Source organism: Diabrotica virgifera, chromosome 10, assembly GCF_917563875.1.
Source record: "Diabrotica virgifera virgifera chromosome 10, PGI_DIABVI_V3a".
Classification (NCBI taxonomy): Eukaryota; Metazoa; Arthropoda; class Insecta; order Coleoptera; family Chrysomelidae; genus Diabrotica; species Diabrotica virgifera.
Genome location: NC_065452.1, coordinates 111,713,942 through 111,741,260, shown reverse-complemented (window position 1 = coordinate 111,741,260; position 27,319 = coordinate 111,713,942). Strand labels below are relative to the sequence as shown.

General features: G+C 32.3%; 1 protein-coding gene across 1 annotated transcript in view; it reads right to left on the bottom strand.

Annotated features, from left to right (window-relative positions):
• Positions 1–27,319, bottom strand: part of LOC126878690 (zinc finger protein ZFP2-like) — a 60,760-nt gene that overhangs the window by 5,494 nt on the left and 27,947 nt on the right. The window contains exon 3 of the mRNA XM_050641552.1: positions 5,509–5,628. Coding sequence (XP_050497509.1) covers positions 5,509–5,628 — 120 coding nt within the window. The remainder of the gene's footprint in view (positions 1–5,508; positions 5,629–27,319) is intronic.

Genomic DNA, 27,319 nt, shown 5'->3' with positions numbered 1-27,319 from the left:
TCATTTTTTTCTAAAACATTTTTAAATTTATTTCTAATTGTAATCCCTGTATTTCCGGGAATTTTTTGACAATGAGCAGAAAAAGTGTTAACAAGATTAACCGAATCACTTAATTGTAAATTCCTTTGTTCTAATGACTTTATTAGATCTGGTAAAAAACTAAAATTAACTTTTATGAACATAAGTTCTTTAGCAATTTGTACGTTACTTAAAGAACAAAGTACGTTACTTAAGCTGAAGAACAAAAGCGGAATTGTCTACAATTTGATGGATTTTTGTATTTTGATGCTTCTATCTATGTCCGTCTTTATAGAAGTAAAAGCGAATTTGTCGAATAAAAACACTCTTTCCAGAAAAATTTCTTTTGTGGGACATGATGCTTTTGTTTGTCAGTTCCTCATTTACAAAATGAAATGTGAAAATGAATGTAACTTACGATTTTGGAACAGGCATTGCAAAATACTTTGTCTCCACTTAGCTTTAACTCGGAAAACACTTTATCCAAGCACTTTTTTAAATGGTAGACATATTTAAATTTAATATATACCAATCACTTCAAAAACACTAAATACGATACAACGTTTACTTTAAACAAATGTTGGCCGGAAACTGACAAAATAATTATTAGACCCTTAAAAGCAAGTAGGTACCTACGACTTGCTACGCTAATAAAATAATATTTTTCTGGGAACACCCATAATTGTTAAATTCAGGTAGTAATGGGAAAGTCCAGATGAGCGATAGATAGATAAATAACGAGCTCGTTCATATCGAAGTTATAAAATTCCAACTAAGAGAGGAAAATTTTAAACTTTTATATAATTTATTTTTAAAATATGCAAAATAAATCGTGTTTAGCTTAAATATGCAATGTTGTGTTTGTTGTCTGAAAATATGCAATATATGCATCTATATGCACTTTGCATATATTCCGCTCTCTAGTTATAAGTTTACATGATTGATATCAGTTTTACGAATTCAGATAATGCTCGTGTTGTTTGTACCTTATTTTTCATGGAATATGGCTGTTCTGTTTTTCAAAAATCTTTCGTTAGTCATTTGTTCAAAGAGTGAACTTGTGCAATTTTTAAATTTAAAACTATGGCTGAGAGATTTGCTAGATCTCTTCAAATTGTTACTTTGATTGATGATGGAATAAGTCAAAGAAAAGTGGCCAGACAGCCTGGAGTCAGTTGTTGTATGGTCTAAAAAACATACCAAATATTCGTAGTGACTGGATCTCACTAATGACGACCACGATCAGACCCGAGAAGAATCACGACGGCCAAAGAAGACCGTTCTTTACAACGTACTTCTTTACAAAATCGGTTCTTTACAGCTAGAACAATCCAAAACCGTTTTCAAAATGCTCACGGGTGGACATTAAGAACTTCTAGCGTGAGAAGAAGGCCGAGGGAATCCCAGGGCTTCCCAGCATCAGGACCTTTGTTAACGGCAGCACATCGACAACGACGACTTCAGTTTGCTAGAGACCACGAGCATTGGACGATAGAAGATTGGAAAAATGTTTTGTTTAGTGATGAGTCCAAAATGGTTCTTTATGGCTTACATGGTAGGATCAAAGCATACAGAAGACGTGGGGACGACATGCTGATTGTTTTCAACAAGCATGTGTTGCTTTTGGAGGAGGTTCGGTAATGTCTTTGGCAGGAATTTCATTCGAAGGCCGTACTGATCTTGTGTTTATTGATAGAGGAGCGTTGAATACTCATCTATACAGTATTGCAATTCTAGACGAGCATGTAATGCCTTTTGCTGGGTTTGTGGTCGAAAACTTTATTTTCATGCAAAACAACGCGCGACCACACTTAACCAGGATGGTAACGCATTACCTGGAAACCGTTGGTGTGCCAAAAATGAATTGGCCGGCTCAAAGCTCAGATTTGAATCCGATTGAGCATGTTTGGGACCAACTTAAACGAAGAATAGGAAACAGAATACCTGCTCCAATAAATCGTGAGCAGCTTCGGTTGACGCTCATGGAAGAATGGGAAGCTTTTCCTTAAGACAGCATCCAGAATTTGATGAAGTCATGCCAGGTCGAATGGTGAGTGGAATTCAAAATAGAGGTGGTAATATAGAATATTAAAAATCACGACTTTATTGTAATTTTTATAAAGAAAACAGAAAAAATGTACAATGCTAATTTTTTCAATTTTCCATTAAAACCATCATTTTGGGAGAAGTTTTTTTTTGACATTTGTTATTTAAGAAATAATTGCATACTGCTTAAAAACATATTTTTAAATAGTACACAAACATCTAATAACAATCAGTTTGTTGTAGGATTCGTAAAAATTAAAAAATGCCAAAAATTTTAGGTGACCTCTTTTTAATGACACACAGTGTAGTTGGGTATTTTGAGGTAATCCTATATTTTATATAAGTTTATGGGTTATAAATGCACGTTTCTGAAGAACAAAAAAATACTAAATGTTACCTAAACGTACGTGCATAGAAATCGGCCCGCTTAAAAATTTGGTCATTTTTGATGTCTCATATTTCCTAAGCCAGTTGGGCGATTTAAGTGATTTTTGAACATGTTATAGCCTGATTCTTTAACAATACCACTGTAATAATATTGTTGCTAAACAGGTAAATATTCATTGCATACCGAGTGTACGAATAAAACTGTGTTTTTTTCTCAAAGTTTGTATCACTGTGGAATATTCTAGCATTTATAAAATACTGAAATTAAAACCCAACTATAGCATCAGATTTTCTTAACATTCTGCTTTTTGAATCATTCGTTTATGTTGGATAATAAAAAAAGTTAGATATTTTAACAACTAGACATGTTCTTCATCAATACCCGGTGTTTTTAAATAAGTGCGACAAACTTTAAGGGGTAATTCTGCATGAAAAAGTAATGCCCGTTGGCTTTATAAACGTATGTCCGCAAATGTTTCGTTTCCGAGATACGGGATGTTGAATTTTTTCTTGCAAACTGACGATTTTTATTTTATTGCTTTAAAACCGGTTGAGATATGCCAATGAAATTTGGTGGGTTTTAAGACGTAGTTATTGCACATTTTTTGACATACAATTAAGAATTTAATATTCACCATTAGCGCGCATACGTGTAATATGACCGATCATATTACCCGTATGCACGCTAATGGAGAATATAAAATTCTTAATTTTATGTCAAAAAATCCGCAATAACTAGCTCTTAAAACCTAGCAAATTTCATTTGCATATCTCAACTGCAACTTGTAAACGAAACATTTGCGGACATACGTTTATAAAGCCAACTGTTATTATTTTTTCATACAGAATTATCCCTTAACACGTTTAGTGCTATTCATATAATAATAACATTGCTGCCGGCCTGATACATATTTTTGAAATTTTTGGCTCTTCATTATTGTTAATGTGTGTTATTATAAAAGTTAAAAACAAGACAAAATAAGTACACAACTTACCACAAGTGCTATCACTCCTACGATACGTGCACTACAAGTGCTAGCATACAACTAAACATTATATTCGATATGGTATATGACGCACCGGTGCGTCATCCGCCTCTCTACAAGAAACAGCTTGACGCACCGGTGCGGCATCAGAACCGAACGAAGTTTGTCGCACTTATTTAGAAACACCGTGTATTGATGTAGAACATGTCTAGTTGTTAAAGTACCTAACTTTTTTATTATCCAACATAAACGAATGATTCAAAAAAACAGAATGTTCTAGTTTCAGTATTTTATAAATGCTAGAATATTCTACAGGGTGATGCGAACTTTGAGAAAAAAACACAGTTTGATTGGTACACCCGGTATACAATGAAAATTTACCTGTTTAGCAACAATATTATTACAGTGGTATTGTTAAAGAATCAGGCTATAACATGTTCAAAAATCACTTAAATCGGCCAACAGGTTTAGGAAATATGATACATCAAAAATGGCCAAATTTTTAAGTGGGCCTATTTCTATGCACGTAAGTTTAGTTTTTTAAATTATAAAGTTTTTAATTTTGTGGACTTATGTTGTTTTAAAAAAAAATCTAAGTTTTAATGTTTGTACTAAAACTGCAGAGTATCTTCCCAGTTTATTAGGTATTTTGTGATTGACACAGTCAAAGGTTCAGAGAGATCACAGAAAACCGCAGCAGCAACATAATCTTTATTTATGTCCAAGTATAACCAAATTGGAAGGAAGAAAGTAAATTGTGTTTTTGTAAGAAAGTCATCATTCAGATTTTTACCAATTATTCTACAACCTTTGAAAGCAATGGTAAGAAAGAGATAGGACGAAAATTAGCACGTAACTGGTGGTCACCACATTTATACAAAGGAATATTTATTTATAAAGCTCAACAAGCCTTGTAGGCCTAGGGCTAAAACGTTTACATTTCTGATTACATTTTATTTTAGTCTTATACATTTTATTTGATTTCGCTTCAGTCTTTTTATACGCTCCTTCACCACCTCCCTCCATCTCCTTCTGTCCAATGCTAGTTGCTAAATGTTACTTTTCTTCAGGTATTCATACACACTGCCCTTCCATCCTTTTCTTGGCCTGCCTTTCCTTCTCTTTAGTATTGGTCTTCGTGAGAGTAACATTTTTGGCATTATTTCCTTGTGCCCCAAATATCATATTCTCTTTGCTTTGAACGGGGCAGTTATTGTTGGCTTTTATACAGTTCTTCCAACTCTTTATTGGTTCTTATTCTCCACTTACCTATTCTCACACCTCCATATATTGCTCTTTGCATTTTTCTCTCCCATCTTTCTAAAAGGTCTGTTTCTAACTTTTTCAGCACCCATGTTTCACATGCGTATGTTACTGTAGGTCTGATAACATTCTTATAAATTCTGATTTTTGTTTTTCTTGATACGTATTTGGATTTCGTTAATGTTTGTAATGTTCCATACTTTTTATTTCCTTTAGCTATTCTTGCCTGTATCTCCCCTTCCTCATGACTGTTTTCATCTATTTTGGCTCCCAGGTAATTAATTTCTTTGGCTCTTTTGAGCGAGTATGTTTTTTCTCCATCTATTTGTAATATGATGTTATTTTCTTTTTCTTTTTGGATCTCTCCCATTACCATATACTTTGTCTTTTCTTCATTTATTTTAAATGCCAATTTTTTGGCTTCTATTATGTTCTTCATTCACTTTTGTAGTTATTTCTTGTTTGTTGTTAATACTGTCAGATCATCTGCAAATGCTATACATTGGTGGCCATTTTTAAATATCGTTTCTTGCTTGTTTATTCCGCTTGATTAGTACACCTGGTATACAATCACTATTTACCTGTCTAGCCACAATATTGTTACAGCGATATTAACAAAGAATAAGGCTATAACATATTAAAGAAGTCACACAAAAGACGCATTTTTAAGGTGGTGCGTTAATTTCTCGGAGAAGTGTATTTAAATATTTTTAATAAATTTTGTCCCTAACAAAAATTCTTTCTCGGCGTTAATGGGTTAAAGTCACCTGTCAAGATAATAAAAGCATTTTGTAGAATTTTGTCTTACCTGAGTTATCTGCAGATTCATTCTTCAGATCCTCAAGATATGTTGATGTGGATAACCGACTCTCTATAGGGGGACCACCTTCAACAATTCCTTCCTTAATTTCAGCCTTTATTTCCATAGCTAAAAAAACACAAATTAGATCACATTGTTTAGCACTTATAATTATTTGATTTTAATTAGAACTACTATTGATGTGGGTCATGATGAGATCAATGTACCTGGCCATTCCTGTGTCCGATGTGATGTCCCAAACCGCTGTACAGGAGGAGTGATAATTTTTATAAGAAATGATACAATTTATGAAAATGAATGTATTTATTCTGAAGATGGTAATTGTTGGTGTGCTTTTATACATGTGAAAATTAATAGCATAAGTTGGTCGATTGGTTATCTATATAGGTCACCTAATGGTAGTTTAGCAGCTTTCTTAAGTAAGTTGAAGGATATTATATCTTACCTTCTGTCGGAAGGTAAGAGAACATGGAGGTGTTGCAATTTTTAGCGATAATAAATTTTCTACACGACCAGTTTGTTTGAATGATATATCATGTGAATATGAGGGTGAATTTTGTGCATTAGAAATTACAGATATTAAAACTATTCTAGTAACAGTGTATAGAACCGGAAATGGAAATTTTAAAATATTTCTAGACCTTTTTGAAAAGTTATTGGTGTTTTGCTCTGCAAATGTTTTAGAAATAATAATAATTGGGGATTTCAACATTGATTTTAAAAAATCTTCTAATGAACTCAGCACTTTCCGTGATCTAATTTCTACTTTTGGCTTAAAAATAAATATTAATGAATATACTAGAATAACAACTAGATCAGCAACTTGTTTAGATAACATCTTAACAAACATAGACAGTGGGATAGTTGGTTGTGGAATTGTGGACCCATGTATCTCTGATCATCTTGCTCAATTTATTAACTTAAAAATAAAATCTGAAAAAAATCATAGTGCACATACATACACAAGACGTATAACGAGTAATGGCATACTGAAGTTAAAACATTCGTTAAATAACGATGACTGGTCTTTACCTTTTTCTCTCAAAACAGCAACAGAATTAGCTTAATTTATTACTGAAATTTATCAAAAGTTAACCGAAATCAATTTTCCATTAAAAAAAATTGCGAACTCATAATAAAGCTCCAATGTCTTGGTTTGATGATGAATTAAAACCTATGCGAGAAAATCCACAGTCAAGGTAATTGCTGACGTTACAAAAGATTATAGTGGATATAATAAGTTTAAGAAGCACTATAGATCAACAATATCATTAAAGAAAAAACTAGCTTATGGGTATTTCTTTTCAAATTCTGAAAATATATAGTTGGAAAGTTATAAACTATCACAGAAATAAAGTTCAAAATAAAAAAGTTGGTCTTAGTACGATGTCATCTAACGATTTCAATAATTACCTACTTTACTTCAGTAGCTAAAAATATTAGAGGTTCTTTTAGTTCTACAAATGAAAATGTAGCCATAGATATTTTGAAAGATGTACACTCTCCTTGCCACTCTTTATTTTTACTACCTGTTACTGATATTGAAATCAGAAATGTTTTGCGTGGGTTGAAAAATTCACATTGTACAGATTTTTATTTGTTAAACAAAAAAATAGTTGTCGAAACTATTGATATTGTTATTGACAAATTAGTTTTACTTTATAATAATTGCCTTTCTGAGAGGATTTTCCCAGATGTACTAAAAGTAACAAAAGTGTTACCACTATTCAAAAAGGGGTCTTTAGATGAAATTGGAAATTACCGTCCCATCTCTATCATTCCCATTTTCGGTAAAATTTTTGAAAGAATTCTTAATACTAGCTTGATAGAATATCTAGATAAACACAAAATACTTCACTGTAATCAATATGGCTTTAAAAAAAAGTTCAGCACTACACAAGCTATACAGAAAATTGTGAGAGATATAGTCGACGGCTTGGAGGAAGTCATTTCGTGTCTTTGACATTGTGTGATTTATCCAAAGCTTTTGACTGTGTTTCGCATAAATTACTGTTGGAAAAAATGCATAAATATGGTATAAGGGGAACCACTCTCAATCTATTTAGATCTTATTTAACAAATAGAAAACAGGCAGTTTTTCTTAATAATAGCTATTCTGATTTGAACACGGTCGAATACGGGGTTCCTCAAGGTTCAATACTAGGACCAGTGGCGGTTTCTCCATAAGTGCACATGTGCACGTGAACCCCCAAAATCATTTTCACACCAACATTCATACAGGGTGTTTCATTGGGAAAGGGAAATACTTTAATGGTGAATAGAGGTCACCGAGCCGGTTCTAGATATAGTACATTTTTTGCCCTACCGACTTTTATAACCGAGTTACAGGGTGTTTTATCGATTTTGCCCATTTCTTTCCTAAGCCATAACTTTAGAACCACCCTGTATATTTTTTTGATATTTGGTACACATATGTCTCATTCAAAACCAAAACGACCGACATACTAACCATAAGAAAAATCCAGGTCCGGATTAACAAGAAATTATAAAGTAATTGTGACCTTAAAACAACACCCTGTATATTGAAATTTTGAAAATCTGTTTGCATATTTGAAAAGAGCACAAAAAAGTAAGTTTTATGGCTCGCTTCAATTTTTCGGCCAGACAATTTTATGACTTCATTTTGAAATTATATTGAATTTTTTAAGAACTTTGACATTAAAAAGCAGCTATTATTAACTTTTAGTTATAAATTATTAAAGTTAATGAATAAATACTGGTTTTAAAAATAATCAATACTTATTAACCACATTGTAACGTCCCAATTACTAATGACAAGAAAAATCCAGGCCCGGATTAAGAAAAAAATACAAAGTAATTGTGACCTTGAACCAACACCGTGTATATTGAAATTTTAAAAATTTGTTTGCGCATTTTAAAAGAGCATGAAAAACTGTGATTAAAGGCTTATTTTAATTTTTTCGCCGTTGATTTAATTACATCAATTTGAAATTATATTGAAATTTTAAAGAACTCTGAGATTAAAAATCAGGTATTGTTAACTTTTAATAATAATTTAATGTTAATGAATCAATACTTATTTTAAAAATACTTATTTACTACGCTGGCTTCATATATTCTCTGGATTTGTAGCTATATGCACATCATTAAAAATTAGAATTGCGAGAATTGGGATATTTTAATGATTTAGTAAAGAATTAAAAAAACCGCTATAACTAATAAAACAAAAATTCGTTACAATTCAACAATTTAACATAAATTAAAAATATTTGAACTATAACAGTTGCTCAAAATGTCCGCCATTTTGTTCAATGCATTTCCTTGCTCGTTTTAAAATATTTCGAATCGATTTTCTAAGTACATTGGGATTGTTCTTCATTTTTCTGGTAGTTTCTTGTGACCTTGACAGAGTTAATCAATATGATTTCAAAATTGCCGTAATTCAATTATCTGCTCAAAAATTTGACATGCACCTTTTAACGCAGTTTTTTATGCTCTTTTAAAATACACAAACAAATTTTCAAAATTTCAATATACAGGGTGTTGTTTCAAGGTCACAATTACTTTATATTTTTTTGTTAATCCGGACCTGGATTTTTCTTGTCATTAGTAATTGGGTCGTTCCAATGTGGTAAATAAGTATTGATTATTATTAAAATGAGTATTTATTTATTAACTTTAATAATTTATAACTAAACGTTAATAATATCTTCTTTTTAATGTCAAAGTTCTTAAAAAATTCAAAATAATTTCAAAATGAAAGTCATAAAATTGTCTGGCCGAAAAATTGAAGCCAACCATTAAACTTACCTTTTCGTGCTCTTTTCAAATATGCAAACAGATTTTCAAAATTTCAATATACAGGGTGTTGTTTTAAGGTCACAATTACTTTATAATTTTTTGTTAATCCGGACCTGGATTGTTCTTATGGTTAGTATGTGGGTCGTTTGGGTTTTGAATGAGACATATGTGTACCAAATATCAAAAAAATATACAGGGTGGTTCTAGAGTTATGGCTTAGGAAATAAATGGGCAAAATCGATAAAACACCCTGTAACTCGGTTATAAAAGTCGGTAGGGCAAAAAATGTACTACATCTGGAACCGGCTCGGTGACCTCTATTCACCATTAAAGTATTTCCGTTTCCCAATGAAACACCCTGTATATGTAAAATTTATCATTCTGTAAATAACATTTTAATCTAACTATACAGTAATAATTAAAATTCGTAATAACAGATCCAATGAGTTTATAGGTATCTAATAGGTAACATTCAATTATTTTTATTCTATTTCAAAGGAGAAACTTCACGGATGCGAGGCCTTAGACAGAACCCCTCGTTCACCGCTCTTATGGTGGTTCCTATCCCAATGACTTTTCATAAGGCAAAATACAACTCACCACCCGCCCCGCTACCCGCTATAGCCCACAAGTTTAGATGGCCACAAGAGCACAAGTTGGATGTGATCTGATGTGATCTTATGGTGTTTTTAACGTGCACGGCACACGTACCTTTAAATTTTGCTTTCTTGAAGTTCGAATTTCGGAACAATATTAAGAATGGAAAGATTTGTGGATGTAAATGTTAGCGTGGAATATTTAAAATCAATTAAATTTTCTTCATTATATTTAGAAGAAAAATTAAAAATGGCGAAACCAAATTTGTTAATTAAAAATGTACCAAAGTGCAAAGGTCGGGATTATAAATGACTATTTAAAATGTGTGAAGCACATATTTGGAGAAGAGGAAGCATAATAAATAAAATAGAAGATAAGATTTTAACTATCCGGCGCAGTGCATTAACTAAATTTTTGATTAAAAATAATTTACAAGATGATTTTTCTGAAATAATTTGAATTCTTCAATTACTTGTTACGATGCCAGTGACAACTGCAGAAACAGAACGATGTCTCTCTGCATTGAAACGTATCAAAACTTTCCTTAGAATAGCTATGGGCCAGGATCGATTAACTGCACTCGCAATGTTTTCAATTAAAAAAAAAATGATGACTTTCGTTTCAAAACTTGCTTGTAACATTTAAACACTAAATTATAATTTTAAGTTAATAAAATACATTCTTTATTGTAATTTTTAATAAGGTCCTTTGATTTTTACAATTTGACGACACCCAAGAAATTTTACCTACGGAAATAGGGTCTCAAGGTCTTTTTATATCTTAATATTATGTGTGCACCCCCAATATTTTACACCAGGCGCCGCCACTGACTAGGACCCACTTTGTTTCTTATTTATCTGAACGATCTATTTCACTACACTTTTAAAATAAAATGTGTGTGCTTTGCAGATGATACCACTCTCATAAATACTGACATTAATCAACATAATTTGAAAATTAAGATAGATAGTGATACTCAGAAAGCAAAAAACTGGTTTTTGCATAATGGTCTGAAGCTAAATGAAGACAAAAATCGGAATTTGATGTTTAGTTCTGATCGGAAGTATGTCTTAGAAATAGTGTTAAACTCTTAGGAATTTTCCTAGATGATAATTTGGACTGGAGTGCTCATACAGACTACTTAAGTTCTAAACTTGCTACAACTATATTTTTGATACGCAACATAGTTTTTATGATCCCTAAAAGTACCCTGAAAATGATCTACTTTGCACTTTTCCATAGCCATTTAAAGTACGGAAAAACTGTTTGGGGTGGCTCTTGTCACGCAGACAGAATTTTCAAATTACAAAAGAAAGTAGTGAGGATACTTGCAGGAGCAGGGTATAGGGAACACTGTAAACCTTTATTTCAGAAGTTAGGTATTATGTCACTACCTTCACTCTATATATATGAGACGCTGATTGAAATTCATTTTAACAAAAGTAAGTTTAACATAAACTCCAACTTCCATGATCACCATACAAGATCGAGAGATGCTATTAGAGCACAACGTTTTAGGTTGACAAAAGTATAAAAACTCGACTGATGTTAGTTTGTACAATTTTTTGCTAGATGAAGTAAAGTCTTCATTTACAGTCGTTTAAAAATAAAATAAAATCACACTTTTTAAAACATTGTTTTTACACAAAGACAGAGTACTTAGGTACCGCTTATACAGCGTGTCTACTTGAGTTGGAAACATGGGAAACTTTTTTATTATTAATTTTACGAAAAAAAGTTATTCTTTATAAAAAGTTCTGCATTCCCCAAAACCTAAGATTCAATTATCAGATATCAAATTTTCTCAATATTATACGAGGTATGTCAAAAAATATGAATTTCGGCTAAGGGTAAAGTACCTTTATTTCTCTCAATATCGAAAATTCTTATGATAAAAAGTTGTTTGGAATTAAAAACTAAGATGAAATATGCAATTACATGCTTCTTATTGAAAAAAAAATATTTTTCTCAAATTTATGGATACCCAACATAGTTTTTAATTATTACAAATATCATAACTCGTTTATTATTCATTTTACGAAAAAAAGTTATTCTTCATAAAAAACTTTGCATGGTCTAAAATCTAAGACACAACCATGATATATCAACTTTTATTAATTTTATACGAGGTGTGTCAAAAAATATGAAATTCGCTCAATATTATAGCACCTTTATATTTCACAGTATTTCAATTAGAAGGATGTAATTGCATATTGACACATAGTTTTTAATTCTAAACAACTTTTTTAATAACCGTTTTCAATATTGTGAAAAATAAAGGTACTTTACTCTTGAGTGAAATTCATATTTTTTGACATAACTCGTATAAAATTAATAAAATGTCATATCTGTTGGTTGAATCTTCGGTCTTAGGACATACAGAGATTTTTATAAAGAATACCTTTTTTTCGTAAAAGTAATAATAAAAGAGTTATCGTATGTGTAATGAATAAAAACGAAGTTAGTATCAATAAATTTGAGAAAAATTTGGAAAATATTTTTTTCCAATTAGAAGCATGTAATTACATATTTGAGCTTGGTTTTTATTTCCAAACAACTTTTCATAATAAGAATTTTCGATATTGAGAGAAATAAAGGTACTTTACCCTTAGCCGAAATTCATATTTTTTGACATACCTCGTATAATATTGAGAAAATTTGATATCTGATAATTGAATCTTAGGTTTTGGGGCATGCAGAACTTTTTATAAAGAATAACTTTTTTTCGTAAAATTAATAATAAAAGCTCAATGGAATTCAAACGGACTGAGCCAACATGCAGAAGAAATAAAGACGTTTCTCAAAGAAAACAAAATAGACATCATGTTAATAGCAGAGACGCATTTTACTAAAAAGTCTTATATGAAAATCGCAAAATATAATATCTACCAAACAAATCACCCAGATGGAGCAGCCCATGGTGGAACTGCAATTATAATTCGCAGCAATATAAACCACAACGAAGAAACAAACTATGCGAAAGATCACCTGCAAGCAACAACAGTTGATCTAAATACTGGAAGCGGTATTCTAAAAGTTTCTGCAGTCTATTGTCCTCCAAAACATAACAATAAAAAACAAGAATACTCTAAATTCTTCGAAACGCTTGGAAACAGATTCATAGCAGGAGGAGACTATAATGCCAAACACAAAGCCTGGGGCTCCAGACTAATAACTACGAAAGGTAGAGAATTACTTCAAACTATAAATCACAGTAACTTAAAGCACTTCGCCACAGGTGAACCTACATACTGGCCCAGTGATCCACAGAAAACACCAGATGCCATAGATTTTTTCGTAACAAAAGGCATTAATACTAAACAACTCAAAATACAGTCCAGCTTTGATCTGTCATCTGATCATTCACCAATACTCTTAACCATGTTTGAGGGAATAGTAGGGCGACCAAAAAACCTATAGTATGCAATCATAAAACAAATTGGGACACCTTTCAGGAACGGGTGGATGCATGTATAGATCTTAAAATTCCTCTTAAAACAACCGAGGATATAGAAGTAGCATTAAAAAAACTAACAACTTCCATTCAAACTGCGGGTTGGGTTGCAACCCCGATACAAAAAGACAGTGATAAAATCGACGAAAACCCAATCATAATAAAAGACCAAATTGCTGAAAAGAGAAGACTACGCAAGAAATGGCAGCAAACAAGGACAGCAGCAAATAAGAAAAACCTCAATAAAGCAAGTAAGGACCTAAAAAAACTTCTGTTAACGATGAAAAATGACTCGGTTCAGGCATATCTTGAAAACCTAACGCCAACGGAAGCAACAGACTACTCACTCTGGAGAGCAACAAGAAAATTGAACAGGCCACAACAACATATTCCCCCTATAAAAGATCAACAGGGGAAATGGGCCAGAAACGACAAAGAAAAGGCCAATGCATTTGCACTTCACCTATCAAATGTGTTTAAACCAAATGAAGTAAAGAGTACACAAGAAGACATGGACGACATACAAAACTACCTGGAGTCACCTCTCCAAATTGAACAGCCAATAAGCAACTTTAAATACAAGGAAATAAGAGATGTAATTGTACACCAAATTAAACCAAAAAAAGCACCGGGCTATGACCTAATAACCGGCATTATAGTGCAAAAACTCACTAGAAAAGGAATCACAGCATTACTACAAATTTTTAACGCAATGCTAAGGCTGAGCTACTTTCCAAATCAGTGGAAAGTAGCAGAAATAATAATGCTTCCCAAACCAGGTAAAAACCCTAATGAAATATGCTCGTACAGACCCATCAGTCTCTTGCCAATCTTATCAAAAATATTTGAGAAACTTCTACTCAAGCGAATGCAGCCAATATTAACGGAAAAAAAGCTCATACCAGATCATCAGTTCGGCTTTAGAGCAAAACATGGCACAATAGAACAAGTCCACAGAGTCGTTAAACAAATTAGCAATGACTTAGAAAAGAAAAGGTATTGTTCAGCCGCATTCATAGATATTAGCCAAGCTTTTGATAAGGTGTGGCATCCTGGACTATTGTATAAAATAAAAAAAGGTTTACCTCACAACTTCTATCCATTATTAAAATCATACCTAACTAACACGATTTTTCTTAGTAAAACAGCAGTCTGAATATACTAACATCTACCACATAGAATCTGGAGTACCACAGGGTAGTACCTTGGGCCCAATATTATATTTATTGTACACGGCAGACATTCCCACTACAGAACAAACAACAGTATCAACATTTGCTGATGATACAGCAATACTAGCCTCCCATCACAATCCTGCAGGAGCTACAAGAAACCTACAAACAAACTTGAACAAAATAGGAGTATGGCTAAAAAAGTGGAAAATAAAAGCGAATGGATCCAAATCAATTCACGTTACTTTCACGATGAAAAGAGATCAGTGTCCACCAGTGAAACTAAATAACAGCCAATTAGCACAAGCTGATAGTGTGAAATACTTAGGCATGCACCTAGACAAACGCCTCACATGGCGAACACATACAGTGTGTCAATTTTAAAACTTACAATGGCTATATCTCACGAACAAAAGCTGAAAACGAAAAATGCTTGAAACCGTTTCTAAGATAGTAAGGGGGAACTAAAATGACATGAAAGAGAACTCACCCCCATCAACCCCCTAGGCCCCACCCACCACAACCAAAAAAGTTTAAATTGCAAACCCCTACTTGTGATACATCATTGAAAAGGCTATAAAAAATGCTATCCAAAGGTATAAATAGTAATTATACAGGGTGAAGCCATAATTGTGAAACTTTGGCTTAAATGAAAAATTTAATGATATTTTGTTGAACTACAAATTTGATAAAAATGTCAATTAAGTAAATGTTTAAAGTGGGTTCCGTTGTTTTGTAAACAATAATACAGTCTATTTTCAAATTCGGCACGAAATTTGACAAATGTTTTTCTAGTAATAGGGCGACATGCTTGAGTAATTATTTCTCGCAATTTCCCAAGTGACGCAAGTTAAGTTTTATAAATAACTGATTTAAGGGAAAAATGGCAAATTAAGTTTTAATTAACAAAAAAAAGTACGAGCGGACACTTACCATTTAAAATAATAGTCCGGGAGATAGCATTACAAATACAAAAGTCATAGTAAGCCAGCTGATATTAACACCCTGTATAATTATTATTTAGACCATTGGATAGTACTTTTTATAGTAGGATAGTATATTACTTTTTTCTATGGGGTTACCCTAAATCAGTTGTTTATAAAACTCAACTTGCTTCACTTGGGGAATTGCGAGAAAGAATTGCTCAAGCAGGTTGCCCTATTACTAGAACATTTGCTAAATTTCGTGCAGAATTTGAAAATATGCTGTATTATTGTTTACCAAACAACAGAATTCACATTAATATTTACTTAATTGACATTTTTAATAAATTTGTAATTCAACAAAACCCTATAAAATTTTTCATTTAAGCCAAAGTTTCACAATTATTGCTTCACCCTGTATAATTATTATTTATACCATTGAATAGCATTTTTTATAGCCTTTTCAATGATGTATCACAAGTAGGGGATTGCAATTTAAACTTTTATGGTTGTGATGGGTGGGGCCTAGGGGGTTGATGGGGGTGAGTTCTCTTTCATGTCATTTTAGTTCCCCCTTACTATCCTAGAAACGGTTTCAAGCATTTTTCGATATCAGCTTTTGTTCGTGAGATATAGCCATTGTAAGTTTTAAAATTGACACACTGTATATTCAACAAGCGAAAACAACTAGGACTTAGACTGCAGCAACTATACTGGATTATCGGCAGGAAATCAAAACTGACCATTCAAAACAAAATACTTGTATATAAATCAATTCTAAAACCAATCTGGACATATGGAATCCAGCTATGGGGCACAGCGTCAAATTCAAACTTAGAAATACTTCAAAGGTTCCAAAATAAGGTTTTAAGAATAATAGTCAATGCCCCTTGGTACGTGCCAAATACAGCAATAGAAAGAGACTTGGAAATCCCCACCATCAAAAGTGAAATAAAACGACATAGTGAAAAATATCGGGATAGAGCAAATACGCATGTGAACCCCCTCGCGAGTGATCTATTTAACACAGTAGGTGAGGTGCGCCGCTTAAAAAAATTTAAACCAACGGACCTGATAAGCAGGTTTAACTAAGTGTACTCAGAATAACAAACAAATAACGGTTTTAAATAAATAGGTTAATTATGTAAAGGAAATAATTCACTGGAAATATTTCCTACATGTCCAATGTAAATATCCGACCATTTACTTATTGTCCTTCAATATTATATATGTGACAGATTGTAAATATACTGGGAGTTAATAAAAAATAAAAAAAAAAAATAATAAAAAAGTTTCCCATATGTTTCCAACTCAAGTAGACACGCTGTATATAATAGTACTAGTTTGGTCAGGGTTTTTTTTGCCGATTATGACGATATTTCATGTTTTTATGTTTATTTCATGTTTTTACGTTTTTACATAGTGTGTTAAATAATTGTTTAAATTTGTTAGTACCTGTTTGTATATTTCTTCATTATAATTTATAATATTTATCATTTAAATTTTGTCCAAATTTTGTAATGTACGTACTCTTTTGACTTGTCAAAAACAAAAGAAATTTTGTATATTTGATTAAATAATTTGATCACTTAATTATAGGGATTAGGCTAGATAATATTGATAGTGTAAATAGTAATAAGAAAAAAATTTTAACTAGGTGTTTAAGTGATCACGCATTTTATGAATTAAATATTGAGCTTATAAACTGTGATTGGAATTACGACTCTATAGGGCTTTTCATCGATTGTCATTTGTTTCGAGCTTCTGTCATATGTTGTATAATCTGTGTATCATATTAATATACACGGATTATACGACATATGACAGAAGCTCGAAACAAGTGACTGTGAATGAAAAGCCCTATTGATATTAATGTGATATATGATGATTTATATGATAAATGTAAAGCTGTGATAGAAAATAAGTATCCTATAAGACAAATAACCTGTAGAAATGAAAATGTTCCTTGGTATGATAATGATGTTAGGGCAAAGGCTTTTGAGCGTGATAGGGCATATAAAAATTATGTAAACTATAGTAATGGTGGTAATAGTATACATTTATGGAATGAATATAAGATGAAGAGAAATGTAGTTGTAAATTTGCTACCGCAAAAAAGTAAAATATTATGAAAGTATGATTGATAACAATAGAAATGATTCAAAGGAAATGTGGAAATGCTTAAAGAAATTAATAAAAAATAAATACCAATATACAAATTATAAACAAATTAACTTTGGAATGGATGAAAGTAGGGCGAATGCAAAGAATGAAAGGGAGGCTGCATGTTTGTTTAATACTTATTTTACAAACAGTATTGAGGAGATAGTATCTAGCTTTACCAACTCATGAATGGTCTGATAATAGTAGCTTTACCAACTCTCATGAATGGTCTGATAATAGTTTACTTGCAGTTGAATGCTACATGAGTGAATTTCAGCCCTTAACAATATGTGAATTAAAACAAATATTTTCTTTAGAAAACTGGTCTTCAAGGAGAGTCTTCAAGGTTTTATAAATTTTGAGTTTTTATCTTTTCATTTAACAATTGCTTAACACTCCATCGGACAGGCAGATGGTTCTTACACTAGCGAACGGGTTAAGCCTATCAGAAACAAATTTCAAAAATCATAAAGTTCAGTTTTTATTTTTTTTTTTCAAAGAAATATTTTCACATTGGTTAAATTGATACTCCTTCTCATTTTCATTATATTTATTGTAGTCCATTTAACAAAAAAAAAACTATATATCAATTATAAAGAAAAACATACTAATACGAGGTCTGGCTATTAAATAACGAGACTGCGCGCGCAGAAGGCGTCCTAGAGGGGAAGAGTGGGAAACGAATGCAGCATTGGATAGCTGGAAGTGTCTACTCTTCCAGTACGAAAACACGTTTTTGTCGCTGTAGTAGTATTTTTTCTGTAGAGGTTAGAAAAGAACGTGTTTTTTTCTCGTGCCTATAAAAATGTGTGACGAAAAACATGAGCAACGGATTAATGTGAAATTTCTCGTTAAATTAAAAAAAAACTCCGACTGAGTGCTATAATTTGTTGAAGCCGAGAGAGCGCCGAAGATGACCAACGTCCAGGTCGACCTGTCTCTGTTTCAACTCCGCAAACAGTGACCAAAATAAATGAAATTGTGCGCAGAGATCGTCGTATGGGCATTCGGATGATTGCTGAGACTGTAAACGCCGATAAAGAAACTGTCAGAAATATTTTACATGACAAATTGAACACGAAGAAAGTCTGTGCGAAGTTGGTCTCAAAAAATTTGACCCCTGACCAAAAGCCCAAAAGCTCGTCCGTCAACAGATCTGCTCAGATTTTCTTGAGAGGTTACATGAAGAGCCTGAATTAATGGAAAACATCATCACTTGCGATAAAACCTGGATATTCAAATACGATGTTGAAACTAAGCGACAATCCATGTACTGGAAAACTCCTGCATCGCCAAGAATGAAAAAAGCAAGGATGTCGAAATCAAAATTTAAAGCCATGCTAATCGTTTTTTTTTTTTCGACATTAACGGCATTGTGATGACTGAATGGGTTCCAGAGGGTCAAACTGTAAACCAAACTTACTATTTGAAAGTTTTGGCAACGCTGCGAGAGCGAGTTCGTAAAAAACAGCGCTGTGTCTAGGTACACGCTAACGTGTACGCAAATAAAAAAGTTAGGTACACGCTTAAACGTCATCAAGTCAGTGACGTCATTATTTAGCGTGTACTATGACTGGATTTTTTGGTACACGCTAATTTGAGCTGCGTGTATGCTGTGGTATGCTTCTTTTCATGAGCATTTTTCAGTGCGTCACAAATGATAAAAAAAAGGTAAGTCCGTAATAATATACATTTTAGTGACATGACATTTTAGTTAAATCTGACAGTTGTCACATTTTATTTGCAATTTGGCATAAAATCAAATCAATTTTGTTTATTGCATTTATAAAATGGTATTTTCTTTGATTTGTATAGTCTTATAAATTGTACAGATTATATTCGTAGATATATTATATAATTAGTAAATGATGTTTTTTCGATTATAGCGCCATCTATTGACAACTAGAATAAATGTTATAAATGTCACCGACGAAATGTAATCACCGACGTGCGCTTTTTTCTGTCACATGCAATTTAATGCGTTAGAAAAAAAATCGAAAAACTGTGACGCACTGAAAGATCCTCATGAGAAAAAGCATATTAAGTATCTGTAAGTATCGCGAGTGTCAGAGTGTGGTTAGAATTTGTCTAATCGCGTTATGTTTACATTTAATATTGATTTGTAAAGAGTTTCTTTATTTTTTACTTGTTTAGTGTCTTCTTTAAATTAACTATGGAGTGTGGACAAATATTTAGTTCTTTTAATGAGTTTAACAACATTTTAAAATAGTATAAAAAAGATAAGAGACAAAAATTCGTGATTAAGGGTAGCCGAAGTATTAATAAGATAAAATATACGGAGCGATTGATTAGTGTGATAAAGCTCAGTAGATATATAACAATAAAAGTAGTAACAAAAATTTTAGCAAACTTTTAGCTTTTACAAAATTACTAAAATTAGTTAGAATGTTACAGCAGGGCGTTCGATAACTTATGTTTATAACAGTGGCAGACCAAACTTATGTTTTTTTTTTAAATGGAACACCCTATATTTTATGTTCGAAATCTTCTTAACTTCCATATCACAAAATATAAAGGTTTATTATGTTATACAAGGTATTTACAAAGTTATAACCAATTTTCTATGAAAATCGTAGCAAGTTCAACTCCTTGTATAAATAAAAATAAACACCACAACAAAAATAAACACCAATATAAACTGGTATAATTAACTTATGTATAAAAATTAGTTTAGCAGTATTTTGTATATATCATGTTAACTAATATTTATTTTGCTAACCTGAATATATACTTTTAAATACATATCGTTTTATTACAATTAAGTTTGAAATATCTGAATAGTTTTGCTTCCCTTCCCCTTCCCTTGATAAAAATATTTTCTATCAAACAAACAACAAACACTAAACATATCAAAATAGCGTGTACCAAAATATAAAGTCACTGCTCACGCTAAATAATGACGTCACAGACTTGATGAATTTTAATTCGCGTGTACCTAACTTTTTTATTTGCGTACACGTTAGCGTGTACCTAGACACAGCGAAAAAACAGCCAGAGTTGTGGAAAAACAAGTCGTGGATCTTGCACCAGGACAACGGACCTGCCCACAAACCATACATACTCATAGACGTTTCACGTAAATTGTCAAGGTCAAGACAGCAAATTAGTTACCATTCCAATCCAGAGATGTCGCTGTCAGTCAATTCTCTTGTCATTATTTAACAACTGACAGTTGACAATTAAATTAATTTGTTATTTACTTTTTATTTTACAGTTTGTGGCTTAATTATTTTATTATAGTGGTGTTACGTTTTTAATTAGATTTAATCACAATTTTAATAAGTGTATTAATCTCTCCATATTTATGAGTAGAATTTTTAGTTTACATTGATCATCCCGTGTTGTGTTTCTCCACATTAAAAAAAACAATATAATGGATCCTGAAACAGTTTATTCCAATGGACAAGTGTGTCATCAACATTTCGGACCTATATATTCTGGAAGTTTGTAAAAGATATAAGGTAATATTTATCTAAACAATCATCCTATGTACAAGATTCTTTCAAAAATTTTCATTCAACTCGATACACATCAGTGCTTTCACGTGACACATAGAGTAGTGTTTAGCATTTTGAAAACAAATTGGAATATTTGAAGTTTTCAGTAAAATATGGAATAAAACATTGAATTGTCTTTCTGTTGTTTTAATTTCCTGCGAAATTTCATCAAAAATACCACAAAATTTATAATCTGAAATTCTCACATAACTAAAATTTGTCAATTTAGTTCCCATTCCAATCAAGAGATGGCGTTAATTCGATCCGAAAGATTAACATGGTCGTGAAACGTCTATAAGTATGTATGGTTTGTGGACCTGCCCATAACGCGCTGTCCGTGAAGCGTTATTTAGCCGCTAGAGGCATTCCAGTGCTCGAACACCCGCCGTACTCGCCTGATGTAGCACCCTGTGACTTTTTCCTGTTTCCGAAGATCAAGTCTGCCTTAAAAGGAATCCGGTTCGAGTCAATGGAAGAGGTGAAGCGAAAAACGGCGGAGCTCCTAAAAGCTCTAACAAAAGAAGACTTCCAGCATTGCTTTGACCAATGGAAAAAACGAATGGAACGGTGTGTGGCGAGGGAAGGGGAATATATTGAAGGAGAGCATTCGATTGTAGAATAATTTTTAAAATAAAACTCTTTTTCATAAGCAGTCTCGTTATTTAATAGCCAGACCTCGTACATAATTGTACTTATGACACTATTTCTCATGAACAAACTAAAATTAAAAATATTCAATGGGTACACATGAATAAAAAAGGTAAAAATAAGTCGTTAAAATAAAAGACAAATCAAAAAATAAATTGACACTAAAAATATTTGATGCCAAATTCAAAGTTGATTCTGTTCGGCGCATTCACTACAGCAGGCAGTAATGTGCTCCAAGCAAAGCCACGATTTGTAAAAAAACTTACAGAAATATTTTGTTTGCCGTTTTTCACACTATCCACATTTGTTTGGAGGTGGATCCTATTCACTCCTGCAAATTTAGCGTTCGTCTGTAGAATATTTCTTGGCAAATTTAACATACTTGCTCTTTTTTGCTTTGTTTATTTTCACTAACTCTAACACTACTTACTTACTTACTTATCCTCTTCGTTCCCACTGGAACATAGGGCATCTACTGTCATTCTCCATTTTTGCCGATCTTGTGCTTTTTCTCTAACTTCTTTCCAGGTTAGGCCGACGTTTTCTGCTTCTTTAATGAATGTTTTCTTCCATGTATTTATCGGCCTCCCCTGTTTCCGTTTTCCTGGAGGTTGGAATTCCAATGCTTGTTTTGTTATGTCTGTGTCTGGTTTCCGCAGAGTATGGCCCACCCATTTCCATCTTCTCTTTCTTATTTCTTTATGTATTGGTTCTTGTTTCGTTTTTTTTCATAAGTCTGAGTTTGTAATTCTGTTGGGCCAAATAATTCTTAGAATTTTTCGTAAGCATTTATTGATGAAGGATTGAATCTTTCCAGTGTTGTGTTTTGTTATTCTCCATGTTTGTGATCCGTATAATAGTACTGCCTTTACATTGCTATTGAAAATTTTTACTTTGGTGTCCAGTTTTATTTCATTAGACTTCCATATATTATTTAACATATAATATGCTGTCTGTGCTTTGCCAATTCGTGTCTGGATATCCTCCTCTGGTCCTCGTGTCGTGTTCAGTATACTTCCTAGGTAATTAACTCTTTCCACTGATTTCAGCTCTTGGTTTTCTATGTGTATGCCCATTTCTCTCGGGGTGTTAATCTTCATTAATTCAGTTTTATTCATGTTTATCTCCATACCCACTTTTTTACCTTCTTTGGCTAATTTCTCACTTTTTTTCTGCATGCTCTGTCTCTTTGCTGAAAGTAGGCATACATCATCTGCGTATTCAAGATCTTCTAATTGTTCAAAGGTATTCCAGTGTATCCCAGTTTTACCGTTGCTGCTTTTTCTTATAAGCCAGTCCATGACAATAATAAACAGAGTAGGAGACAGTATACAACCCTGCTTTACACCGCTGTTAATGTCGATTGGTTCTGTTAAATTCCCGTCGTATATTACTTTTGCTGTGGTGTTTTCATAAAACAACTTCAAGAATTTGTCCGGTATCCCATAACTCTCTACTATTTCCCACAATTTTTCTCCATGTAGGATATCGAACGCCTTTCTAAAGTCAATGAAGTTTAGATATAGTTTACTTTGCCAGTCCACTGACTGCTCGATGATCATTATGAGCGTGCAGATCTGGTCTATACATGACTTATTTGCTCGGAAGCCAGCTTGATTTGGTCTATTTTATTTTTCATTCTATTAAGCATGATACGGGTCATTATTTTGCTCGCAACACATAAGAGGGTTATAGGTCTCCAGTTCTCGCACTTTGAGGTGTCACCTTTTTTCGGGATAGTGATTATAATGCTTTCTGTCCATTCTTTGGGAATTTCCTCTTGACTCCATATACTTTCAAATAGTTTATACAGTAAATGTATCATTTTTTCAGTGTTTACTTTAAACAGCTCACCTACAATATCATCTGGACCTGCTGCCTTTCCCTTTTTGAGTTGTTTTATACTCTCTGTTATTTCCTCTCGGCTGAAGTTGGAGACATCAATATCTAACGGTTCCGGGTTTTCTCCCTTCTCAATATTTTCTAATGAATTCACATTGTGGTTAAACAAGTCAGTGAAATACTCCATCCATCGTCTTGCTATATCTTTTTCTGCTGTTAGTATTTGATTATCTTTATCTCTAATATGTGTGTTATGTGGTGTCCATTTCCTGGCGAGTTTCTTTGTGTTTTCATAAAGTATCCTTTGAAATCCATGGTTTATTGTTCCTGAGTTTTTTGCCAAGGATGTATTCGGCTGTATCTTTGATAGCTGTTTTTAAGTTTGTCCAGGAGTCTTCGATATTTTCGTTAACTACTTCTTTTCTTCCTATATTGTTGTCGAATTCATCCTGGTATCTTTTTCTTGTTTCTTCATTGTCAAGCCATTGCGTGTTGTATCTGATCCTATTGCTATCCTTGTGCTTCTTTTTGGCAGTTAGTCTGATTTTCAGTTTTGCTCGTACTAGTGTGTGGTCTGTTGATGCATCTGCTCCCCTCTGCGATCTTACATCTAATAATAAGCTTCTCCATCTTTTTGCTATACAAATATGATCGATCTGATTTTGTGTCTTTTCGTCAGGGGATGTCCATGTTGTTTTGTGTATTCTGTTATGGGAGAAAAGGCTTCCGCCTATAACAAACCCGTTCTGGGCACAGAAATCTATTAATAATTCTCCATTTTCATTTCTTGTACCTATGCCATCTGTGCCCATTACTGTTTCTCTATCTTTATTTGCTTCACCAATTTTAGCGTTCCAGTCTCCCATAAATATGAAGATGTCTCCCTTATGTTTGTTCAGTAATTTGTCATATTGTGATTGTAGTTGTTCATAGAAAAGTTCTTTCATTGGTATGTAGTTCTTTCTCATTGGTGGGGGCATAAACATTTATTTTAGTTGTGTTCTGAAATATTGTATTGAATCTTGCATAGATTATTCTATCTGATATTCCTTCCCATTATAGTAACGCGTCAATAGCTTCTCTATCTAGCATAAATCCTACACCACTCTCATAGTTTGATTCGTTTCCTTCTTTGCCAGAGTACAAAATCGTTTCTCCAGAGTTTAATTTATATTTACCTTTTTCTTTCCATCTTATTTCACTTAGCCCACTAAGCCACTCTAACACTAACTGTTTCAAAAATAATCTTGGTATCTCATGTAGAAATTCTAAAGTAAAATTATTCAATATCTCTACCATAGACAGTGCCAAGTAATTAAATACATATTTGAACAGGTTAACCCTGCGAGTGCAAACACTGGTAGAACTCAAAACATTCAATTCATTTTTAACACAATTTAGGCAGTAAACTTTATTTTAAATACTAAGCAGGTATGTAGGATATAATGAAAAGCTCGGGGCAATAAGGGTCCTAAGCCACATTTTTTGAAATTTGAAGATTTCAGTAAAACGGGTTCTGTAACAGTGATCTCAAGCTTCCAGCGAAGTTTTACGGCTACTAGTGGGCAATAGATGTCGCCACCAGGCCATAACGACCTTGTTGCCGACTTGCAAAATCATGGAAAACAATTATTTTATAAGGAAAAAAATCAGTAGTTCGGATTTTGACTCTGACGATTCTGTAAAGGATCGAGAATATTCTTCACACACGAGTTCCAGTGAAAGTGATGAATCTTCCCCGAAAAAGTTAAGTAAACATTTTAGTGGTTTGAGACCTTCTTGCTGCAGGATATGTGGCTTGTGTCTTAATAAGTAATAATAACATTAAATTTACTTTTTTAGTAAAACGTAGCCATAAATAACCAGTTTTTAATTTTTTTATTGATAAAGAGCCATATAACACTTATATTCTATTTAAATTAGTTTATTAATAACACGCTTTAAGGCCAAAAAAGTATTTTATTTAGTAGGTGGCTTGGTCCCTTCTTGACTAAAGTGCATATATTTTTTTAGAAGAGTCGACAATACCACATTGCAACTGAATATATTAATCTCAATATTATTAAAAACATTACAAGTAACGTTGAAAAAGACTATAACCAAGTTGATGAAGCAGATGAAGTAGACAGGGATGATAAAACCGATTTTTTTTAATAAAAAAATAATATTGTAAGATATATTCTTGCTTTTAGAATTTATATTTATTTTGTTATTTTCAAAAAGGCCATAAGCCATATTTATTTGTTTAATAATTGTTTTCTTAAAAAATGCAGTTTCATTTTGTATCATTTTTAAAAAAATATATATTTAATAATTTATTATGCATGTAATGAATTAAGGCAAACATTATAAAATATAAAAATTTTTATTTTTTTTATTTATTAAATAGACGGGATCACCCCATTACAGCATAATAATAACATTATATTTTTAATCTAATTTATCTTATAACTATATTTTAAAATACAATACTTAGACACAATTCTAGAGTTTAGTATAAATCATGGTTTTAAATTGATTTAAACTTAAATTAACCTTTAACTACCCGCGCATCAAGTTATAACATAACTACACGCGTGGCGTACTTTGTACGCCACAAGAAAATACACTTAAAAACAGCGGATTTGTTTAATTTTTTTTTTGAAAAAATACACTTAGTTGTTTGTTATAAACCTTATTCGGCATCAGTGAATACTTGGAGTTCCTTTTCAGTAAGCCAATTGGGATTTATAACTGGAATCATGGAATAACTGGATTCCATGATAAATAAAATTACTAATAAAAAATTTTTTTAAATGTGATTTTTTACAGGAGAAAAAGTATTGTTACAAAGAAAAATATATTTTTTGCCATAATGACTAAAAAACAATTAAAATATGTACTTATCTTACGACTTATAGTAATATAATCCTGGGGTATATTGTCCACCACCGGAAACAACAAATAATAGACTAAGAGCCGCTATAGGTGAAATTTCTTAATCATTTTAGACACGACGGGACCCTATAACTTAAATAGTAGAACCTAAAAGAAAACGTTTGAGTACTGTGCCGTCACTTTTCAGTGGCACATGCGTCTACAGTGGCGAATCAAACTTTCCACTTATGGACGGGATACATAAATTAAAAAAATACCCTCCCTCATTACCAGAATTTAATTTTGTTCATTTTTTTAAGTGTGATTTTCATTCTATGTGATTAAGATATGAGATTCATCGTAATTTTAACCCACCACCCCCTTCTCCCTGCCCCCACCATCAAAAACTTTATTTTTCGATTTTATTTTTTTTTTGGTGGGATGCAATCAATTTTAAAATTTCAAAAAATTCACACGCATTGTTAAGGCTTTTATAAAACACGTCTATTTTTTATAGACCTGTAAGTTGAGTATACATAACCTGAAAAAATTTTTAATTTAATTTTTTTTTGGAAAAAAGTATATAACTTTTTTTTGGTGATAGCTGCAGATCTAGTTTTTTCTTAGTCTTGTGTATTTTATCAAACACTATATTTCTAATTTTTTTCAGATTTTTCTGTAACGCTGGTCACCTTCGAAAATCCAAAAAACTGTTTTTAAGGGGGTTTTGGGGGGTTTTAACGTGTTTTTCTGATTTTTAAATATACTAAAGGACTCAGTTACTTCAAGTTACATATAACTATAAAAATAAAATTGATTTGATATATTATGAAGTCTATAAAA